General features: G+C 38.1%; 1 protein-coding gene across 1 annotated transcript in view; it reads right to left on the bottom strand.

Moving 5' to 3' along the window:
* The window catches only part of LOC108038176 (prolyl endopeptidase FAP), a gene marked incomplete at its 5' end in the record, with an annotated part of 193,389 nt that overhangs the window by 162,626 nt on the left and 12,678 nt on the right, over positions 1-18,085 (bottom strand). The window contains 3 exons of the mRNA XM_044456814.1: positions 2,557-2,745; positions 2,800-2,932; positions 3,002-3,296. Coding sequence (XP_044312749.1) covers positions 2,557-2,745; positions 2,800-2,932; positions 3,002-3,296 — 617 coding nt within the window. The remainder of the gene's footprint in view (positions 1-2,556; positions 2,746-2,799; positions 2,933-3,001; positions 3,297-18,085) is intronic.

Raw genomic sequence — 18,085 nt, 5'->3', positions numbered from 1 at the left:
CACGAATTTAATGGATAGAAATGGTGCAGATTTTGTACCATACGGTAAGACATAAAATACTACCGATGATTAATGTCTTCTTAAGGCCTCTTTTTCAAAATTTTTAATTGGACTCATCTTTTGGGCTTACCCAAGTGTTAAGTCATTTCGCGGTGTTAGATAAACATTAAATTAAATCATGAAATAAATAAAATTGTAAGCAATGAAGTAAAACGAATGTAAGCACATAATGTTAAGCCACACCGTGTCCCTCATTTTCGGGGCTGTTTCCTGACGGAAACAGATTAATAATTGTTATTAATTTCTGACTATTCACCAAGCTTGACAGTACATTTTCTCAATGTCCGCTAGTAATAAAATTATTTCGCTCCATACCTTTTGTCTGACTTGCAGTATATCTAATATATATCTATATATTTAATAACTTGTTGTTTGTTGCTTGCAGGGAGCGTCAAATACGACTCAAAGCTTTGTTGTGCTACTATTTAGAGATATCTCTGAATTTGGGTTCAAAAGTTGAACAATTTTTTTTAAATTATTACCCATTAAAATTAAAGTTAATTTTTTAAATTATTACCCTTTTTTTTAGAATGCAGGTGAGGACATTTGTCTGTTTGTGGAAACCGAACACGTTGATGTCTTTAGTTTTTTTGAAGGCTGTTATGTTTTCAGAGTGTTCAGAACTCTATTTCGTAGTAGAGTTTGTATTTCTGACTCGCCTTTAAGTGATACAGAGCCCTATTGGTCATATTCAGCTTTCTTTAAGCATGACGACCAGCAACGGATCCTACGTTGATACATCATCATTCAGTCCCGTTAATAAGGCGAGGAATTCTTTCGTGCTGATGTATAATTCTTGTAGTGACTTAGCGCTGTCGCAGACTGCTTTGGTGCAGTGAACGGGGAATTTGCAAAAAGTCTTGTCTTATCATATGAATCCACTAGTATTTCCGATGCATCCATAACGCATTTTTCTTTAGTTCGATACGATGAATCATTTTTTCTGCCTTACCGGGAAATTACATTTTTAGGTACCACATTTTGTAATTCCCGGCATGTTTATTTCATGAGCCATCATAGAAGTATATCCAAATTCACCAAATTTCTATCAAACCTCGGGATGTAGATTTTTGGTCACGTATTTTTTACCTCTAGTAGGCTTACAAGGTAACCTTTGCCACTAATTTCTGTAGTCCATATTTTCCTTGTACCAGCACATCAAGAACGGTTTTAAAGACTTTACCATATTTTTTTTCCTCTGCGAGTTTTAGTTAAGTTTTGTCCTTTTGTACGTCTGGAATGTTCGCCTCACATCTCCTCAGATTCTTGAAGTGTCGCATATTTGACTCGAAATTTGCTCTTGGTCCGATCCATCCTTCTTGAATACGATTTGTCCGAAAAAGTAAAACTGTTTTGAATCTTTTTCAATCTGGAAATCATCATCACCCAATAACTCAAGTTGTCAACCTTGGGAAGAGTCGAAAAGAATTTTTAGAACTCCAGGTTTAAGTTCTAAAAGAGCTCTTTAGATTTGCAGGAGAAGCTTCAGCTTCACGATATTGCTTTACTTTTTCGCATTACTATTTTTTTAATCGGCTTGAGAAATTTGTATCAGGAAAAGCGACCTCATTTTGAGAGCTTGGTTGGGATAACTGCACAAATCTAGAAATAATAATAATCTAGAAATAATAAAATGCAGAATTCCAAGTTAAGAACAGTTATTAAGTATGTTTGGACTAATATAAAGAAAACGAGTTGTCTAGGAATCGCGATGGTATTTTGAGTTCAAGAGTTTGATTGAATCATCAATATTTCACTCGTGGTGGGCGATGAGTAACTTTTTGTACATTTTGAATTAATGATTCGAATAGGCAATAAGAATGTGCGGTGTAACAATAATCTTAATCAAACAACAACCTGTTATCGGAATATTGAGACACTGAAGGACAGCAAAGCGAATGCTGCAAGTTATAACTTACCAGTAATGCAGTAATGTAAAAAAAGGCATAGGGGGCAGAAATGCAAGTCCACAGAAAGGTTTTGCAGCTCGTACAGAAATGACACTTTGCCATCAACAAGTTTAGGCAGAACCTGTCTGAATTACTTAGATAGCAGGTGGCAAGCTTATAGAGTGAGAGGTCTGTTCATACTCCAAAAAGGAGGATAACTGTGAATCAGGGCCAGTCAGGAAAAGTTTATTCCACAGGAACAGTGTATCAAGAAATTCGTCTCAACACTCAGTGCGATAGATAACATTTGTCAGTACAGCCAGATAAAGCACCAAGTATTATTCAAAGCTGGTACATTAAGTTCGATGGATCCAAGGACGGCTTTTATGCCGACTGCATTACCTTATTATAATATAAACTAAATTTTTCGTCGTTTAAGTTTAAGAAGAATAAAACTTATATGGACGTTATTATGGACCAGTTATTAAATGCTCTGTAAAGTTTAAAGCTTGATATCGCCAATACCATTTAAAAACGAAAACTTTGTACATATTTGGAATAGGAAATATGTAGAAATATTGTGCACAGAATGCTAAAAATTACTTACTTCATAACGACCATGGGAAATAACAGATGCTCTTCGCTGTGATATGGTTATATGTTTTATATGTGTGAACTGGTAGTGACCTGATTCCTGAATACTTGATAGCAATAAGAAGCTGCTACCATCCGATGAAAATACAGGGTGAGGGAAAATATCCAACCATTCATCTTCTGGGGCACGTTCAGAATGAATCTGGAATATAACATAATCTTGTTCATCTTCAAATTTTAATAAAATATAACTTACTTCTGAGCATTTCCAGCTTTGCAATTTAGAACACATGGAGACCACGCTATAATTTTGAGATCTTCCCATATAAACTACCGATATTTGGCGGTTGGTGTCAGATATCCAACCTGCTGATGTGAGGTAATAGTCTCTAAAACATAAATGAACGAAATTTTCACTTATAATAACATATAAAAGCTTAGATAATGATAGTTCTTACTGTCCATCAAGAGAAGCAGGAGGTTCTATTTGAAATTTTTGGATAGCGCTTAAATTAGTTATGTCTACAGCCCACAACTGTACTTTTGGGTTGGCAGTGCCCGGAGTGGGATATCTTACATTTTTGGTTTCTGGAAAAAAGTTTTCAGGATATATGTTATTTCCAGAAAATAAAGCTCCAGACGACAGCCATGGATACGTCATCATTCCAACATTTGTATCGTTAAATACGGCGAACATGAAATGCGTACCATCCGAAGACGACCAAATGGCCTCAGGCGTTTCAAAAATTTCTTCTGAAATGAAAAAAAAATGTCGTAGTACTTTTATCAAATTTTATTTGGGATGTGTATTATGTTTAAGTTTTCAAAATAATGTTTCGGCTGTCTTTAGGTATTCCATTATATATCTATTGTACTGATGTAGCTAACATACATTTAATTTTAAAGACCAGAAATCGCTCTCTCATTTTGCGGTTCAGGTTGATAAGATCAATAGTACACGTACTAGAGCTCGTTAAAAGTAGAATTAATGTAGATTTTAATCTGTTTAATCCACCGTAGATATTGGAAAAACAAAATGAGTCTCAAATAAAAGTTTACATGACAACGAAAAACGTATTTTTATTCTTTCTTTCATTAATTTTTTCGACTGTTTCCGTAAGAAAGGTTTCAATTTAAAATAGTTTATACAATTCTTATGTATTTTCAATATTTTGAGAAATTTTTTTAAAATAAAAATAGGAACAAATATTTGTAAGTTCATGTTTCTTAAATATTTAATGATATACTCTAAAATATAACCATTTTTTACATTCCCAAAAATCTAATTTTTATAAAAATCTGACGACCCGCTCCTAAAGAAAAGATTCGAAATTTTACAAATCTTGACATAAATTCGTTATTTTTCAACATATAAGCATTCACTTCCATATTTACAGATGGTTTTTATACTTTAAAACAAGAGAGAACGCTATAGTCGGGTGCCCCGACTATCAGATACCCGTTACTCAGGTAAAGGGAGTGCGAGAGAGATGGAGATAGAAACTTTGATCACGCATAACTTTTTAACGAATGGTCCGATTTGAAAAATTTCTTCTACATTTCGATAGGTATTGATAAACACAATAAAACTGCATTTTTACTTTTCCGAAATATTAAACTTTTTAAAATCGTATATAAGCGATTGTGGGCGTTAAAGGGGGCGTGGCACCTTTTTGAAACAAACTTGCGCTGCGTAGGAACTCCTAGAATCTGCATGCAAAATGCCAATCTTCTAGCTTTTATAGTTTCCGAGATCTCAGCGTTCATACGGACGGACAGACGGACAGACGGACATGGCTATATCGACTCGGCTAGTGACCCTGATCAAGAATATATATACTTTATAGGGTCGGAAACGCTTCCTTCTAGCTGTTACATACTTTTGCACGAATACAATATACCCTTTTACTCTACGAGTAACGGGTATAAATACAGTTGACTAAAAATAAACAAATTTATTTATGGTTAATTCCGCCAAAAAAGGCCTATTTTCACGAATTTTTTACGCGATAACCATTTAAAGTACAACATTTAAACTACGTTTTCACAAATTTTCATAAGCAAAAACAATATAAATGAGCCGTTCACAGCAAAGCTCCGTAGGCGCCTCCAAGAAAAAAGGTTTTGCGGTGAACAGCATAACTCATTACTGGCTCATCAGAAAAAACCAAAAATAAAACCCATTGAAAATCCCAACTTCCTAACTTTACAAACACCAAAGCTATGGCATTTCCGATTAATCAGTTATATGGCGGCTATAGGATATTGTCGGCTGATCCTGGCCGTTCCGACTTGCGTGCAAAGGAACGAAGGGTGTGTGCAAAGTTTTAACTCGATATTTTTAAAACTGAGGGACTAGTTCCCGCAGAAACAGACAGACGGACATGCTTATATCAACTCAGGAGGCGATCCTGTTCAAGAATATATATTCTTTATAGGGTCGGAAATGCCTCCTTCACTGCGTTGCAAACTTTTGACCAAAATTATAATACCCTCTGCAAGGCTACAAAAATATGGAAAAGTGAGTGAGATATGCAGTCTCCAGGGGCATCTCGAAAAAAAGTGGTTTGTGGTGTACATCGTAACTAATCACAGAATCACCAGAATTGAAAAAATGTATTTTTTTAAAGGACCAATTACTCCAGGTAACGCTGTTACCTCGACAGAGATACCAGACGAATTTAGTAAAGAAGTACTGTACTACAATTTCAAAACGATTCGTCCAGTAAGTTTTTGCAGGATCGTGTACACCGACTTGGAAAATGGCAACTTTTCAGATGAGTGCTTTAAAGTTTTGGTTACCCAAAAATTAAAAAAACTTACCTACTTTTAACTACCCATAACTTCGGAAGTTTTACTCGGATTAATACAAAATAAAACAATTAAAACAATATTCTTTAAATGTTGTGCATTCATAGAATTATTAAGCCTCAGAAAGTCGGTCTTGCGAAAAAAATTTCTTTTATTACACTTCGATAGTGGCATTATTAGAGCTTTGCCCTCCAGTAATTCTGGCATTGCACATGGTATAATATTTAGGTTTAGGCCATACGTGTTTTCGGACCATTCCACTTGCTCCAAAAATTCCAGTGGCCTCTCGGTGCCATTGAATTTGAAAGACCAGTCTTTCACTTGCTTTGCGATCGTTGCGTAATCTGGTGCGCTAGGTCTTTGCTGCTCTGCTCTTCTGTCTTGAATTGTATTCCGTTTTTTGCCAGCCTTTTTTATGCTCTCTAAGCTAAGACTAGCTATAAGCTCGTCGGCGTCTGGGTTCAGCAATTTGACGCTGAATGGCTGACAAAGTATGGAATTGACGCCTTCCCTACTGCACTATGGACTGTAAGGGTTTAGGGATGCGTTACCGTTCTCAGACTAGTGTATATATATAAGTTAACACGCGCAAAAAGAATTTGGAAAAATGGCCAAATTGCAAACCGGATCCGACGGCCAACACGCGCAAGGGCGAAACTGCTGATCGCGCATTCCCGGGGCAGTTGCCCGAGGCTCGGTCCCAACACGCCTGCAGCGAGTGATTGTCGCTAGCTGGATACGGAATGCTGACATCGCACTTAGGCGGCTGCGCTGCAGCGCAAATAAGGGCTTCATGGTGCGACCGGGACAGACCTTCAAGTTAGTTTAAAACTGAACTCCGCAGCTATAGCTGGCGATCAATATTATAATTAACAATCCATTGTATGAATTAAAATATCTTTGGCTTGAAAAGGCTTAAGTGAAATAAAGAAATACCTTGGTATCTAAATAAATAAACACAATTAAATAACTGGCGCCCAACAGGAATAATTTTCAAAAATCCACCAAAATTAAATTAAAAAAAAAAGGAAAAAGTGGAATCAATTGAAAATCTAGAACCCAATAAAATTAAATCAAATTCCAAAAAGTGGAACGAATATTACAAAAGTGCAAGTGTTTATGTGAACGCAAATAAAACAGAACGCGCAACAAAGTTTGGCGAGAAAACAAAATATTTGCAAGTTTATAACCAAGAGAGGAACGAAAGGGAGCTGGGAAACAAACCTCGCCCCCTCCGCGGGAATAATATTGAGCAAAAGGAGTTGTAAGGAAACCCCCGCCCCTCCGTGGGAGTAACAACTGGGCAACAGAACCCTAGAAACCCCTCCGCGGGAATAATTGAGCAAAAGGGAGCTAGGGAAACCCCTTGCCCCATCCGTGGGATCTACAGCAACAGCAGCAGAATCCAGCAACAATTATAAGAATATTTAAGAAAATGTAAGTAGGCTATTTGTCCGAATTATTATATTAAATAAAAACTCAAATATAAAACCGTTCGCTAAATCTGTGAGAAATAAAACGATTGAACTTAAATAACACTTACCGTGTCGTCTCGTATTTCAAAAAATACACCGGGAGAATTGGTTCAAATTTTTACCAAATATGAAATATTTTAAAACCAAAGTTTTTGTGTAAATTTTTTTTTGGAAGAAGCCAAAATCGATAAATTCACCGAAAGAAATAATATAAAAAATACACAAGATAATATTTTAGAACTTAAAAACATTTATGAATAATAAATAAAACTTTATATTTCTTAAACAACGTTTTTAATGATATTTGATATTATTTCTCCCCGCTAATTTAATCAATAATATAAAAAAGAAATTTAATATTGAGCAAAGGGAGTTGTAGGAACCCCTCGCCCCCTCCGTGGGAGTAACTGAGCAACAGGGAGCTGTAAAACCCTCGCCCTCCGCGGGAATAATTGAGCAAAAGGAGCTGTAGAAACCCCTCGCCCCATCCGTGGGATCTACAGCAACAGCAGCAGAATCCAGCAACAATTATAAGAATATTTAAGAAAACGTAAGTAGGCTATTTGTCCGAATTATTATATTAAAATAAAAACCCAAATATAAAAACCGTTCGCTAAATCTGTAAAATACAACGATTGAACTTAAATAGCACTTACCGTGTCGTCTCGTATTTCAAAAAATACACCGGGAGAATTGGTTCAAATTTTTACCAAATATGAAATATTTTAAAACCAAAGTTTTTGTAAATTTTTTTTGGAAGAAGCCACAAATCGATAAATTCACCGAAAGAAATAATATAAAAAATACACAAGATAATATTTTAGAACTTAAAAACATTTATGAATAGTAAATAAAACTTTATATTTCTTAAACAACGTTTTTAATGATATTTGATATTATTTCTCCCCGCTAATTTAATCAATAATATAACAACTCTTGATCAATTTTTATGATGACCATATATTTTTACCAATATTAACACATGTCTGATACAGACGAGGACATTTTAGAAGAGTATAGGAAGCTCTTAGAAACCAAAATAAAAAAGCATACAACGAAAGAAAATCAGGATTTTAACGAAGAGGGTAGCCACGCGTCGACCAGTGGGAACACAGGCAAGGTACTTATCCGGAAGAGTGCCTTCGATATAGAAAATCTTGAAACTAGTAGACAGCACAGACAAGCAGAAATGCAGCCAGAACAATTAGCAAATATGGAGGCCGCAATAAATCAGGCACTTCAAACACAGCAGGCGCAATTTGACGAAAAATTAGCCGCAATTATGGGGGAGCTAAATTTACTAAGAAAAACTCCGAAAATTCAAACATTCCAAGAGATTCAAATAGAACCTGAAAAACAATGTAATGAGCCCCTGGACATTATCAAGTCCGTCCCAGAATTCGACGGGAAACAAGAAAATTATGTTTCCTGGAGACAAGCTGCTATCGCAGCCTACAGGGTATTTGAGCCCTATGAAGGGAGCAGTCGCTTTTACCAAGCGGTCGCAATCCTCAGAAATAAAGTAAGGGGACCGGCAGCTGCCGTATTAGCTTCATTTAATACGGTGCTAAATTTTCATGCCATATTGGCACGTTTAGACTTTACGTATGCCGACAAAACTCCGACACACGTAATACAACAGGAATTAAGCCTGTCCAGACAGGGCGACCTGCCCCTACTCAAATATTATGACGAAGTAGAACGGAAGCTAACGCTTCTGACAAACAAAACAATAATGACGCACGACGCCGCCGCGGCGTCTGTTTTAAACACACAATTTAGGAGCGACGCTTTACACGCGTTTATATCAGGTTTAAAAAAATCATTAAAAGTAGCTGTTTTTCCAGCACAACCACCTGATTTACCGTCGGCATTAGCATTAGCTCAAGAAGCCGAATCGAGTAATGAAAGGAGTATTTTCGCGGCCACTTTCGCTCGGCATAACGACGAAAAGACTTATAGGCCAACTAACCAAAACAACCAGCGACAGGCTGGTTGGAAAAATTCACAATACCAAGAGCAAAATCAAAATTCGGGGGCGATCAAAAAAACCCTCATTTCATAAGACCTCAAAGAGGAGGCAATAATCAAACTGGTTCGTCCCGGCAAAAAATACACACTAATGGGGGAAATAATCAGGGACAAACTAAAACAGAACCGATGGAGGTGGACGCCACCTCATCTCGATTCAGGCAACCCACGACATGGCAAAAGGGACAGTCAGCACGAACACAACAAAAAATCAACTTCATGCCAGAAGAAGAATCTGGTGGAGAAGATTATGAGTCCGTTGCTCAGGCGTCCGCCACGGAAATACAGGATGATCTAGATGCAGATGAGTCTTGTAATTTTTTAGGGTAAAGTCCCTGCTTCCATACGTCACACGTAGGCTAGCAGGAAGAGAAATAAAATTGTTAATTGACACGGGCACCTCGAAGAATTTCATCTCTCCACTCCCGGGGCTCAAAGGCATCGTGGCAGTGGATACCCCATTCGACGTAAAATCAATCCATGGCATTACTAAGATAAATAAAAAATGCCTGATTTCGGTATTCAAGGCTAAAACTCCTTTTTTTATCCTTAGCGCTCTTAAAGACTTTGACGGTATTATCGGGCTCGATTTACTTAAACAAGTAAATGCGAAACTCGATTTTACTGGAAATGTTCTACACACCAATAACGGAACTGAGAAAATTCAGTTTACAAGAGTTGAGAATGTAAATTTCATTAAAATCAATGATGGTGACGTGCCCCCCGCAGTAAAAACTGCTTTTGATAAAATAATAATAAAAAACCATAAAGCCTTCGCCGATCCAGACGAGGCGCTACCTTTCAACATTAACACGGTAGCTACGATAAAAACGGATGGGGAGCCGGTATATTCCAGATCATACCCGCACCCCATGGGTGTAACCGAGTTCGTCAACGCAGAGGTTAAACAACTTCTAGCGGACGGCGTAATAAGGCCATCCAAATCTCCTTATAACAACCCAACCTGGGTTGTAGATAAAAAAGGAATTGACCAAAACGGGTTTAAAAAAAGCGATTGGTTATCGACTTTAGGAAGTTGAACCAAAAAACAGTGGACGATAGATACCCTATCCCTATGATATTGACAATACTGTCAAATATGGGAGAGTCCAAAAATTTTTATTACTCTTGACCTCAAGTCAGGTTTCCACCAGATAGAACTGGCAGAGGAAGACCGAGAAAAAACGGCTTTTTCGATAAATAACGGCAAATACGAATTCTGTAGACTGCCTTTCGGACTCAAGAATGCTCCAAGTATTTTCCAGAGAGCCATAGATGATGTTTTAAGAGAAGGAATATCTAAGATATGCTACGTTTATGTCGATGATGTTATAATATTCTCCAAAACCAAAGAAGACCATATTAACGATATCAATTGGGTATTACAAAAACTTCTTGAGGCCGGCATGAGAGTATCCCAAGAAAAGTCAAAGTTCTTTAAAAAGAGCGTTGAATATCTGGGATTCATAGTGTCACAAGGGGGGCTGCGGACATCACCTGAAAAAGTGAAGGCTATCAAAGAGTTCCCCCCCCAAAAACTTTGTTTGAACTTAGATCCTTTCTAGGACTAGCAAGTTACTACAGGTGCTTCATTAAAAACTTCGCGGCAATCGCCAGGCCCTTAACAAGTATCCTTAAAGGCGAAAACGGAAAGACGAGCAAATATCAGTCAAGGAAAATTAATATCGATCTTAACAAAGAACAAAGTGAAACATTCCACAGACTAAGAGAAATCCTAGCGTCAGAAGATGTTTTACTTTCCTATCCAGACTTTAAGAGACCGTTCGATTTAACAACGGATGCGTCAGGCTTTGGTCTAGGGGCGGTACTATCGCAAGACGGACGCCCGATAACAATGATATCACGAACACTACGTGATAACGAAAAAAACTTTGCCACCAACGAGCGAGAACTCCTCGCCATAGTTTGGGCACTTAAAAATCTTCGTAATTATCTGTACGGAGTAAAAGACTTACGGATCTTTACCGATCATCAGCCTCTAACTTTTGCTGTCTCAGACAAAAACCCTAACGCGAAATTAAAACGATGGAAAGGGATTATTGATGACCACGGGGCAAAGCTGATTTATAAACCGGGGAAAGAAAATTTCGTAGCAGACGCATTATCTCGTCAAAATATAAATGCATTGGAAGATACAGTAGAATCTGACGCGGCTACCATGCACAGCGAACAATCCTTGACCTACACTATAGAAACAACGGACAAACCGGTAAACTGTTTTAGGAACCAAATAATAATTGAAGAGGGGAACAGTTCATCGGTAAGCACACTCATTTTGTTTAAAACCAAGGTGAGACATATAGTAAACATTTCGGATCATGACAATTTGCTAAATGTGTTACAGGATGTAGTTAATGCCAATGCAGTGAACGCAATACATTGCTCGCTCCCAATCCTGGCAAAAATCCAGCACCGACTAGTAGAATTGTTCCCAGGAACTGTATTTAGACACACGAAATATTTCGTTCAAGACATAACGGACAAAAGCGAGCAGAAGGAAATTATATTAACAGAACACAATAGAGCCCATCGAGCGGCTCAAGAAAATGTAAAACAAATTTTAAGGGACTACTTTTTCCCCAAAATGCTTAATTTAGCCACAGAAATAACCTTAAATTGCAAAACCTGTTCTATGGCAAAATACAAACGCCATCCATCCAAACAGGCTATAGCACAAACTCCAATACCAGGTTATGTGGGAGAAATCCTCCATATCGATATCTTTTCCACAGACGGAATCCTCTTTCTTACGTGTGTCGATAAATTTTCTAAATTCGCCACGGTGCAGGCCATCGCATCAAGAGCTATTGTCGACATTAAGGCCCCTATATTACACATAGTAAACTTTTTTCCAAATATAAAAACAATTTATTGCGACAATGAAAGGTCATTAAATTCCGAAACAATAAAATCAATGTTATTAAACAACTTTAATATTACTATTTCGAACGCACCACCTCTCCACAGTACCTCAAACGGCCAAGTGGAGAGATTTCATAGCACCTTGGCAGAAATAGCCCGATGCCTAAAAATAGAACACAATCTGAACGACACCACCGAGATAATCCTTTTGGCTACCAACAAATACAATAAATCAATTCATTCGGTAACTAACGAAAAACCCATAGAAATTGTCCATTCCAAGCCCTCAGAATTTGAAAGGGAAATTAGCAAGAAAATCCAACAGGCACAAGAAAAAACCCTCGACCAAATGAACAAAGATAGGACCCATAGGAACTATCAAGTCGGCGAAAAAGTTTTTCTGAAAGCAAATAAACGATTAGGAAACAAGCTTTCGCCGCTATGCTCAGAGGGAATCATTGAGGCAGACCTGGGGACCACGGTTCTCATTAAGGGGAGGGTGGTCCACAAGGACAATCTTCGATAACGATCCTTACTACGTTTTTAGTTATTCTATTCTTTTCATATTATTTCTAGGTTAAGACAATATCTTTTTATCTTGGCACTAGTGGCTGTTAGGACAGACGCGACGGTGAAACTCAACGACTACACGAACGCAGACTATATCCCGATAGAAGACAACGACATCGTAATCTGGGAGACTTACGGATACTTACAACACGCAACGAACCTGACAACTTACGAGGACTACGTGGACCAGACAGAAGCAATGACGAAAACGTTCACTGACGATCACAGGACTTCGGTAATATTAACGGACCTCCGACACATTCGCAAGTTGGTAGCTACCTTAAAAATCCACAATAGAGCCGCTAGAAGTATTAACGTAATTGGAACAGCCCTCAAAGTTATTGCAGGTACGCCTGACTTTAGCGACTGGGAGCAGATAAAAATCAATCAAGAGATTTTAATGAGAACAAACGAGGGACAAACAGATTTAAATATCAAATTTCAAGAACGCTTAAATGAACTCGCGAACGCGATGAATGAAATTCAAAAATTCGATACAGAAAAAGAAACACACCTTTTGGAAATTATTTTGGCAAAAAATAGAATCGTTATCACAGATTTAGAAAACATTCTTATGGGCTTAACCCTGGCAAAAATAAACATTGTTAGTCCGGCTATCCTGGATAGCACTGACATTGGCGAATTTAAGGACAAACAGCCTATTAACATTAGTCTTGTAGAAATATTAGAAGTATCTAGCATAAGTGTCTTCCAAAATTCAGAAATTCTTCACTTCCTAATTAAATTTCCAACTCCTAAGTTCGTATGTAAGAAGGTAACGGTCTACCCGGTCCAGCACAACAACAAGATCCTAGACTTTGAGAACGGGAACTTAGTCGCCGAATGCCCAACACAGAACCTTAACATCGGCTACTGTAAAGCGACTGTAGGCGCCACCTTCTGCAAGGAACTACAAAACAACACTTGCGCACAGCAAATCGTTTCCGGAACCACTGCGCACTGTCTCACGCTCCCGGGTCACCTAGAACCGGTTACAATAGTGGATCATGGTACCCTCATCATCAACGACGTTAACGCAACCATTACCGATGATCAGGGCCGAGACCAGGGAATATCGGGTACTTACCTGGTGACGTACTCCGACAGGGTAGCCGTCAATGGAACCTGGTTCATAAACCAACTGGGAAGCTCGAAGAAGAAACCTGCAGTATCAGCTATGACCGTAGTAAACATCACTGGTCACCATAACCGGCTAAGTCTTCCATTTCTTCATGAGCTTAGCCTGAGGAACCTCCACCACATTGGAACCCTTAATGAGCGGTACTCGATGAGATCCTTCCTCAACAATTCTCTCATCATACTAGTCGCCATTCTGTTATGCTGCACTATCTGGCTCGGCAAACATTATCTGAAGAACAAACGTCTTGCCAGATCAAGGGCTGCCGATGACATAGAACAGACGGGTCACCGGGACGGCGACCATTTAAAGGAAGGAGAAGTTAACACGCGCAAAAAGAATTTGGAAAAATTGCCAAATTGCAGACCGGATCCGACGGCCAACACGCGCAAGGGCGAAACTGCTGATCGCGCATTCCCGGGGCAGTTGCCCCAGGCTCGGTCCCAACACGCCTGCAGCGAGTGATTGTCGCTAGCTGGATACGGAATGCTGACATCGCACTTAGGCGGCTGCGCTGCAGCGCAAATAAGGGCTTCATGGTGCGACCGGGACAGACCTTCAAGTTAGTTTAAAACTGAACTCCGCAGCTATAGCTGGCGATCAATATTATAATTAACAATCCATTGTATGAATTAAAATATCTTTGGCTTGAAAAGGCTTAAGTGAAATAAAGAAATACCTTGGTATCTAAATAAATAAACACAATTAAATAACTTATATGTAGTGGCTCGATCGGATTTTAATGTTCTCAACAGTCATTGTTATTCGATGTATATAAATCGATGTAAATTTGAATTCTTAAATGATCCGAAACAGTTTTTACTTTGTTAATGCCAAGCGTAAGTCATCGGCATTGCCTTCATCGGTACGTCTAAACTCAACGGAGGCATCGACGGAGGCATCGACGGATTCTGAAATTGCTGATTTATTTGCTGAGTTTTTCCAAACTACTTATAGTTCGACAGCTTGGTCAAATTCTAACTACCCTAATCCCTTAAATAGGGCAAATTGTATTTTTACCCCTTTAATTACTGAAACTCTCTCTTAATAGATTTAGCAATAACAACGCCGACTTATTCTCCCGGTCCAGATGGACTTCCAGGATATGTGCTCAAGTTTTGTGTGTCAACCATTTGTAAACCGATTCTTAAACCTTTTAATTTGTCTATTTCATCATCAGTTTTTCCAACTATCTGGAAGGACTCTTTTATTATTCCACTTCATAAAAAGGGTGCGAAGGCTGATGCCAAGAATTATAGAGGTATTTCCAAATTGTCTGCAATTCCCAAAGCATTTGAACGTATTATCACTTCTCATTTGCAACATTTATGTTCCTCGCTTATATCACCGTGTCAACATGGTTTTGTTAAGCGAAGATCGACCACTATCAACCTTCTTGAATTGTTATCTATTGTAATAAATGGATTTCAGAAAAAAATGAAGACGGACGTTATATATACAGATTTTAGTAAGGGGTTTGACTCCGTCAACCATTCTCTTCTTTTATTCAAATTATATATGCTTGGGTTTCCTGGTAATCTATTAACTTGGATTTCAAGTTACTTCAATAGTAGGGCTCAGAGGGTTATATTCAAGAATGCTGTTTCAAAATTGATCTACGTGACATCTGGAGTGCCTCAGGGAAGTCATTATTACCGTAATAAAAGAAATTGTTTTCGCAAGACTTTCTGAGGCTAAATAATTTTATTTTTTTCGGACTTTAATTGGTCTGAAATTTTCTACAGTACAGTACAGTATTTAAATTTTTTTGTTTCTGAATGCACAACATTTAAAGAATATTGTTTTAATTGTTTTATTTTGTATTAATCCGAGCCCTTTGCTGTTTACTTTGTTTATCAACGATCTTCCCTCTATCATAACACATTCTCGTGTACTAATGTATGCTGATGATGTTGCGCTTTGTTTATCATATAATGTTATAGCGGATGGTGTGAGTACAACCTTTTAAAGTTGAACTACCTTAAGTGCAACGTTATGACTTTTTATAGGGGTACTCCTACATTCATCAGTTACTTTCTTGAAAATACGCCACTCGACCGTATATATTCAGTTAACGATTTAGGTGTTCTTCTGGACCCTAAACTTAAATTTGACTGCCACATAATGTCCACTGTTAACAATGCCATGAGTGTTCTTGGGTTTATAAAGCGTTGGTCAAAAGAATTTGATGACCCTTATACGACCAAATTATTATTTACCTCCCTTGTCCGTCCTATTTTGGAATATTGTTCGTCGGTTTGGAGTCCAAAATATCAAGTCCACATTGACCGTATTGAGTCAGTACAAAAAAAATTTCTTCTATTTGCCCTTCGTAGTTTCAACTGGGATCAAAACGTAAGGCTACCTTCCTACCAGAGTAGATTACTGTTGCTTAATTTACCTACACTTGTAAATCGTAGAAAAATGCTTGGTACTATTTTTATGCAAAATCTTCTATTTGCCCTTTGTAGTTTGAACAGGGATCAAAACGTAAGGCTACCTTCCTACCAGAGTAGATTACTGTTGCTTAATTTACCCACACTTGCAAATCGAAGAACAATGCTTGGGACTATTTTTATGCAAAATCTAACAAGAGGTGATATTGATTCTGCAGAACTTGTAAGTCGCCTAACTTTTAATGTTCCTGTTAGACTAACACTCATTATATTCCTCGAAATTTGCCACGATGTATATCAAATTTTTTGTCGGCACGAGCCCTTTCGCGTTCTATGTAATAATTATAACAACCTTTATCATTTAATTTGCTTTTCCACTTCTATCCCGTTATTAAAAACTAATATTTTAACTCATTTGCTTTACTCTTAATTGTGCCTTTTATTTTCATTTGTGTCTTGTCTGTATTTAATTTATGTATTTTCCTCGCGAACTTGCATTTTTTGCCCAAATTGAAAATAGGGCCCCGCGCATAACAAGCACTTGTTTGTACAGCTCGAAGTGCATCAACGTCCATCAGTATAGTGTGAACAGACACTAGGCTATCAAAGCATATGCCTTTTGCAGCCACAGCCTCCTGTCCCTGGCTCTGTCCCGCCTACACAGTTCTTACCTGACGGTTCAGGCGGTAGGCAGCCAATGCAGTCCCTGTGGCAGGACGCTAGGTTCACGACGAACTCTTAACATCATCGTCCATAATAATTGTTTTTGTAGAAGAAATTGCAGAACCATTTGACAATGAAGTTATCAAAGGGTTGGAGGAAATTAATAAGTCATTTAACACATCTTCCATTGTATTTTTTCCTGCAATTCTTTCTTGTTTTGCTCTCGCGTACGCTTCGGAAGTCCTTGTTCCTGGCTTCAAGAGCTTCCTCGGACATCATACCAATTGGAAGGCAAAAATGGCTTATAATGTCTGCTCCATGAATTAAAATTCTGTGAACAGACGATGGCATATAAAACCAGGGATATGATTTCACAAACAATTCGGCAGTTTCCAATGCGTAAGACCGGAATGTCTCCGAATTTATTTCGTGGCAACATGCCAGTGCTCGTAAGACTACACTGAATCGATGTATTAAATCATAGCTTACTCCTGTTATACGAGCAGCCAAATTTGGTTGTTCGAAAGACCTCCTTGCAGTGTTTCCGTTGTTCGTACTGCCAGCAGTAGCAATTGGAATATCTACCAGCAAATGCATTTCTTCCCTCAGCTTCTGCTGAATAATTCTTTTATTTTCTTTAACAACATCCTTGTCAACACAACGAGCTTGCGACTTTTGTATCGGAATTCTATATGCACTGTGCAAAACACACTCGAAAAACCTAATCCAGACGTAAAGACTTGATAAGCCATATTCAAAGAGGTTTTCATTAATAGACAAGCTCTTCACCAAATTCAGATCGTTCATATTCGTTGGAGTTGCGTTACAGATTCGGCATGTTTGCGAAGAAGATTCCGATATGACACTGAACGTTTTGCCATCAAGCATGTTCATATGAAATTGGTGATCGATTCTAGAGCCACTCACTAATGTTGGTAAAATATTTGATATTTGGCTTTTAATATTTTCACTTTCTCTGCTAATGAAGTCGCCGATTCTTTCTCGCAAAGGTCTATTGTTTTTCCATAAAACTATCGGTCCGTTCTTCACTGTTAATGGCACCATACAAATTGAAAATAAATATTGATCTATCATGTTTCCATCAAAGTCATCAAATTTTTGCCTGTACGTTGAATGGCACCTGCTGCCATCACAGCCCCATTTGTATGTAGCAGTTATTTGGGTGTTATTATTGTTTTCAATATGGGTTGGAAAACTTTCTGGGTGTGCTTCAATATTCCTAGCAATCGTATGGTTCACTAAGCTTTGTAGTGCTACTTCAGCGAAATGATCAGTGTCCGTGATGACATTTTTTTTTCGCACAACGCAGTTTATCGTAGCATGGATATTTATCAGCGTTTTGTCCTTTGGCGGCTCTCTTTGACAAATTCCATGTGTACTTTGTTTGTCCAACATCTAAAAATAGGGCCCGGGCTTTTTCATCAGAAAATTTTGACGGTAGACGCTGTGGGGTATTCATAGTTTTCATTATATTACCGCTAAACTCTTCGTCGGCGTTTACCATTGAAACCAACTGTGAAGCACTGCGTTTTCCAGCTTTATACAAGCTGAAGC

Source organism: Drosophila rhopaloa, unplaced genomic scaffold (genome assembly GCF_018152115.1).
Source record: "Drosophila rhopaloa isolate 14029-0021.01 unplaced genomic scaffold, ASM1815211v1 contig_153, whole genome shotgun sequence".
NCBI lineage: Eukaryota > Metazoa > Arthropoda > Insecta > Diptera > Drosophilidae > Drosophila > Drosophila rhopaloa.
This window is presented reverse-complemented; position numbering and strand designations above follow the sequence as displayed.